This window comes from Callospermophilus lateralis, chromosome 5, assembly GCF_048772815.1.
Source record: "Callospermophilus lateralis isolate mCalLat2 chromosome 5, mCalLat2.hap1, whole genome shotgun sequence".
NCBI lineage: Eukaryota > Metazoa > Chordata > Mammalia > Rodentia > Sciuridae > Callospermophilus > Callospermophilus lateralis.
In genome coordinates this window covers 38,564,509-38,571,257 of record NC_135309.1, presented here as the reverse complement: position 1 = coordinate 38,571,257, position 6,749 = coordinate 38,564,509, and the positions used below count along the sequence as shown (strand labels likewise).

At 40.8% G+C, this 6,749-nt stretch overlaps 1 protein-coding gene across 1 annotated transcript; it reads right to left on the bottom strand.

Moving 5' to 3' along the window:
* Positions 1-583: 583 nt before the first annotated feature.
* LOC143399076 (olfactory receptor 2V1) lies at positions 584-1,531 on the bottom strand. Its single transcript, XM_076855801.2, has one exon. It carries the CDS (start codon positions 1,529-1,531, stop codon positions 584-586), a length of 948 nt encoding a protein of 315 aa, XP_076711916.2.
* Positions 1,532-6,749: the final 5,218 nt, after the last annotated feature.

Here is a 6,749-nt window from a genome sequence, read left to right as displayed (position 1 = left end):
CAATAAGGTTTTATTGAGCAACTGCTATTTATAAAATCAAAGGTACACATACTGGTAATACATATATGACCAAGACATGAGCCTCATGGAGATGACTTTTAAACAGTAGGGGTATATTTTCATTTCTTAAAGGAGGATTCATAATGTATAAAATAAAATATGGCAAAATGTTAAGTTTTATTCAAGAAGAATTATGGAGATTCAATGTCTACCATCTGGAAAGTTTCCATTAAAGATATCCATATTTATTAACTTGAATCATTTAACATCACTTTAAAATAGAGGGTATATAATGGGAATAGGACAATGCCCAACACTTAGTACTTAACAACAGAGAGGCATTCCTGAGAGGATTTTAAAAGTAGAGTGAATTTAGTTCAAGGATGTTATAAACAATCAATAATGATAATAAAAGCAATGCATTGCTCAATCATGAGGTTTTAGATTGCATATTCAAAGGCCCTGTGGGGTAGGGCAGATGTCATGATTCTTACTTAATAAAGAGGACACAGACATTCACAAAGGGCAAGTGAATTACTGATGCTACCCAGTCAGGAGATAGCACACTGAAGACCCTGGCTCTTCAGTGCTGGCTGTCAATCCTGCAACGGCCCAGCCCTTTCCTTAGTGCTCCCATTACCTCCCGGTTCCTCAGGCTGTAAATGAGGGGATTGAGCATAGGAGTAAGGACTGTGTAGAACATAGAGACCACTTTGTCATGGCTAGGGACCCTGTGTCGTCTTGGCCTCAGATAGATGAACATGGCTGCCCCATAGAAAAGGGAGACTGCTGTCAGATGGGAAGAACAGGTGGCCAGGGCCTTTTTACGGGCCTGAACAGAGCGCATACGGAGCACAGCCCCCAGGATGCGAGCATAGGAGGCCACAATGATGGAGAAGGGAAGCAATAGCATGAAGACACAGCAAGCAAAGAGCAGGGTGTCAAAAAGGGATGTGTCTGCACAGGCTAGTTTCAGTAAAGTTGGCACCTCACAGAAGAAGTGATCCAAAGTCCTTGAGCCACAGTAAGGTAAGCTCATGGCTGCCACCATCTGAATCATCCCATCCAGTATTCCAAAAGCCCAGGAACTCCCAGCAATCTGGAGACAGACCCTTTGACTCATGAGCACAGGATAATGAAGTGGGTGGCTAATGGCCACATAGCGGTCATAAGCCATGAGTCCAAGCAAGAGCCCTTCTGACCCCACAAGAGATACAAAAAATCCAATTTGTATACCACATCCCACAAAAGAGATGGACTTCCTCCCAGACAGGAAGTTGACTGCCATCTTTGGTACAATGTTACAGACCAACATGAGGTCCATGAGGGAGAGCTGACTGAGAAAGAAGTACATGGGTGTATGAAGTCGAGGATCTATGTAGGTGAGGGAGATGAGGAGAACATTCCCACAGAGAGCCACCATGAAGACCATCATGACTGCAGAGAAGAGGACAAGGTCAGTCTGGCTGTGGGAGAAGATGCCCAAGAGGATGAATCCATTTATGGATGATTGGTTCAACCACATTCCCATGGTTTAGTTACTCACAGTCACCTACAAATATGGACAGAGAAATTCTGAGCTTGAGTTACACATCTTCATCTCTGAATTCTTCCTCATTCAGATAAGTCTTCTGTAATTCATCAGACTTCAACAACACTGCTTTGGGACATGCAATAGAATGTTCTTTGATACTTCCTTGACACAGATGAAAGGATCTTGCCAGCACATAGGATTGGATATTATGTTCATATTTGTATGTTCTTATACCCAAAAGACTAGAAACTGAAGTTTTTGGGTCACAAAACTATTAGTCAATCCTCTTTCAGCAGATAATATCTTGGCTTTGCCATAAGACACTGACTTTTTAATTGGCATCACATGGACTTGGTAAATTATATATGGACTATGAGAAAGATAACTTAGATATGCTATTAAAGGAAGAATAAGGGTTTTGAGATGTTCCTTAGGACTGTTTTTGTTCCAGATCAAAATGTTGGAACCATTTTTTTTCACTAGCAGGTTTTATTGGTTTGTAATGATTATGTTTCCACTTGATCTTATTCAAAAGGCTAAGAGGCAATGAATTTTTATGTCTGAAAGGACCATGTGTTCAAATCTCTGACAACTTGTGTGGGGCATTTGGAGGGGGAAATGATTTGGAGGCAAGTTCTACAGGATGTTATCTACTCTAAAGAATATGCAACATTGTTTGTAAATTCAGGCATATACAGGAGGAAGAGAAGAAAACACAAATAATCAACACAATTCCTATTGTAATTTGTGTTCAATAAGAAAGCTCATAAAATATAACTCAAATATCTACCCCTATTTACCACATCTTAGTTTTAGGACTATCATATCTAAAATTGTCTCTTTCAGTCTGGAAAGCTTCCTTCAATCCTTTTGTTGTTGTTTTTTTTAATTTTTATTTATTTTTTTAGTCATACATGACAGTAGAATGCATTTTGATATATAGTACATACATGGAATGTACATACATCAATCATATTGTCTATTCAATTCTGCTGCCCTTCCTATCCTCCCTACTCCTCCCCTCCTCTCCCATCCTTTCTCTCTATCCAATCTAATGTGACACACTTTTTTTTTCTTTTTCTCATTACAACATCATATATGTATTTTGTATAACAATGAGGTGGAACCATTTTTTATTCCAATATTTCTTTTATTCATAGATCCAAACTATATTAAAAAAAACTCTCGGTTGAGATTCAGCATTTCTTTGAATTTAATTAGCTCTATCCTCACTGCAACTATCTAATCTAAGACACCATTCTCACACAACTGGCTTATTTTATCTTCCTCACTGATCTCCCAACCTCTCTCTTTGAATATGATTTTGCTGACATAAATTATATGATATAAATTTTCTTGGGAAAGTATGTCAATGACTTCCCAAATTACTTCAAATAAAATTCAAATCCTTGTAGTGCCAAGCAAGGTATTCGATTGCATGTGCACATGTACATATGCATACACACACACACACACACACACACACACACACACACATCCTTGTAGTGCCAAGCAAGGTATTCGATTGCATGTGCACATGTACATATGCATACACACACACACACACACACACACACACACACATCCTTGTAGTGCCAAGCAAGGTATTCGATTGCATGTGCACTTGTACATATGCATACACACACACACACACACACACACACACACACACTAGTACCCCATTACCTCTTAGTTTATTGCAAGATATCCTGTTCTTCTTTGGAGGTTACCAGAGATTGAACTCAGGAGCACTCGACCACTGAGCCACATCCTCAGCCCTATTTTGTACTTTATTTAGAAACAGGGTATCACTAAGTTGCTTGGTGCCTCACTTTCCTGAGGCTGGCTTTGAACTGTTAATCCTCCTGCCTTATCCTCCTGAGCAGGTGGGAGACACTGCATCTGGCAAGACATCCTTTCTTTTTTTTTATTGATTTTATTTTTTTAAATACATAACAGCTGAATGCGTTACAATTCTTATACATTTAGAGCAAAATCTTTCATATCTTTGTATATAAAGTAAAGACATCCTTTCTTGACCTGAATGTAGTAGGAGTTCATTATTAGATTCCTTTTGATGAAGAATAATTAGTGATAATATAGGAAATACCCTCAGGTTATAAGAAGGTTCTCCACAAAGAATGAAATTACACCTCTGACATATTTGTAAGCTGGTTTATTGATGTCTACCTTACTTCACTGCAAAGATGAAGTGATGCAATTACATAGGACACAAGGCTGTCTGTGCAAAGATCCAGAGTAATTTCCTAAATGAGGATGGAACAAGCTAGATCAATGACCAGGGAATTAGCCATAGGGCCTGTTTCCCTATAAAACAGAGCATGTACTGACTTACGCTCAAAAGGATGTGCCCAAGTGTCCTTCCAAACAATAACACCCAGATAGGCTACTGGTAGGAGCAAATCATTGTTTCCACAGCCTTAAAGCACCATCTTAGCCATACTGACCTCAGTCTCAATCAACCAACAGAACAACCCAGGTTTTCCCTATCCCTCACAGCAGAAGTTACTCTTCTGTGCTGAAGATGTGTCCCACAGGACACAGAGGCCAGCTGTGTGCACCTTCAAGGACATGCTCTCCCACGGCTCTTTCCCACCCACTGTCTTATATGAGAATACCATGTAGTTGATGAAGGACATTTCTTGCTCCATCCTGGGTGGCTCTATTGAGCTCCTATGGTCACATTCACTGTGTGTTCAACGCCTCTCCTTGTGTGTCCAATGGGGTTGCCCTCCCTAAAGTGGAAAAGTGGAGTTCTTTTTCTACCCTGAAGAAATACCTATCCTCACCTCCTTCTCAGCTCAGTTAATAGTGTGTCTGTCCAGGTGCCCCGGTCACATCACGTAGGTTATCCTTGACTCCTCTGTTTCTCAAGCACACATCTCAAATATCCAAAACCACTGCTGGGGTTGGGGTTGTGGCTCAGTGGTAGAGCACTTGCCTAGCTTGTATTAGGCACTGAGTTTGATCTTCAGAACCACATAAAAAATAAACAAAAAAAATAAAGTTAAAAAAGAAAAACAAACACTGCTGGCTCTTCTTCCAACATATACCCACCCCAAAACACTTCTCTCTCCTGCCTACTCCTATTTAGCTATGCCATCATCATTGCTCTCTGGATAATGGAAATGTACCATGACTATATTTGCCTCCCAATTCCTCATTTACCCCAACCCCAGTCTGATGACTCACCAACACTAGAGTGAACTATCTATATTAGAATAAAAGCCAAAATGATGCCTGAATAAATGTAAGATTTTCATCAGTGGGCCCTTTCACACCACCCAAACCTCTTTTCCTTCTGCTTTCCTCAGAATTCCCTGGCTCCAGTCTCACCAGCCTCCCTGAATTTGCTCCCACACTATAGGGAGACTCCAGCCTTGGGCACCTTGGCACTTGCTCTTGGCTCCTCACAGAAGGCTCTTTCTAGATATGCTCTGCCTGTTCACTTATCTCCTCTTTACCTTCTCAGCAAAGCCATCCCTCAATGCCTTATTTAGAATTGAAAACCTTCTTCCATCCCTGATCACTTTCCAGCCTTCATTGTCCCAAAGCATGAAAGACCAATAAGGCATACTGCCTTTTATTTGTATGGATTTGTTTGTTTTCTGCCTTCCCGACTAGAACCTATACCTCCTGGTGACACTTTTGCTCAGTGTGATCTTGGGTTCCTAAAATAGTGCCTTGTATATACTATATTATCAGTAAACAATTGTTGAATAAATAATAATAAGATTGTGGAAACAAATCAAATTTCCTCCAGCATCTCACATACTATTTTTTTTCTATCTAGCCTTTCTGGTAGGTGCTCAGTTGCATTTTTCTTTCTAGAAGTAACAACATAAAATAAGCCACCTATAGTACTCTTCTGGGGATGGGAAGACTTTATGCCCTATATCATCCCTCTCCTTCCTGACCCTCACCTTACCTCTTCTCACTTATCCTTTGCCCTTTTGCAGTAAGCCCATCTTCAACCCAGGAACATATAGCTAAACCCCAATCCAGACAAAGGGAAAAAGAAGAAGTAAAAATCAATAAAACATTAGGGAAAGAAAAAGAGAGAGTTAACAGGGCATGGTGAAACACATCTATAAACTCAGCAACTCAGGAGGCTGAGGAAGGAGAATTGCAGATTGGAGGCCAGCCTAGACAATTTAGCAAGGCCTAAGCAACTTAGTGAGACGCCCATCTCAAAAATATATTGAGGGCTGGGGATATAGCTCATTGGTAAAACATCCTGGGTTCAACCCCCAGCACCAAAGAGAAAAAAAGAGTGAAGAAAGAAAAATAGATCAAAGTAAGAGGTAAATGACCAACAAAAAGAAAAAGAAAGAAAAAACATTCTAATAAAGGTAGACAATAGGAGGAAAGAATAATGCTGATAAACATATAGAAACGAAAACATAAACCGATAACCAGCATACAAACTGTAAGAAGAGAGAAATGAATTGACAAGAAAAATACCTTCTCTCATCTTTGGGCAGAGCTCCTACAGAAAAATAAATCCGACAGTGTGGAGGAGTTTCCAGCATCAGAATAACTTCCAGCATCAGAATAACTTTCAGCATCAGAATATCTTTCCCCAGTATCTGCACTTACTGGTTGAGAGGAGACACAGAATAAGTGCTCCCTAGTTTTGATCTCCTTCCTCATCATCTCCAAACCCTCAGCCAGGCAGTGGATGCCTACATCGTCTGTGAACTCTGTAGTTCATATATTCAGGCTCAGATAGACAACAGCCTCCTTTCATCCAAAGGGAAAAATTAGATAGGAAGTGGGAAGATGGGTCAGAACCAGCATCTGTGCATCTGAGACCACCCACTGATGCCTGGCCACTTTTCACAATGCACTCACCTTTCACCCGAGTCACAGAACTATCTCCTACTTCCACACAGGTTCTTAACGCAGAGATGGATTGAGGAGGTAAAGCCAAATGACTCCTAGGGGAGCCCACAAACTCTAGCCCTGGAACAGGAACTCCCAAGCTTACAATTAAAAAGACCCAAGAAAGGGAGCATGGGGAAAAGAGGAGAAGCTGGGCCAGTGGGGCAGAGTGAGAAAACCCATTGGGAAGGGCCACAGGGCCAGTCAGGGAAAAGGAATATGGGGGAAGTTTCTTAGTACCCTATGTCTTGCCCTTTTCAGCACTTTCCTTGTAACCCTCAGGATTTTCATGGGGACTCTGCCTATGGCT

Excerpts from the sequence above, each read along its gene's own strand:
- LOC143399076 (XM_076855801.2), bottom strand. The coding sequence starts at position 1,531 with ATGGGAATGTGGTTGAACCAATCATCCATAAATGGATTCATCCTCTTG.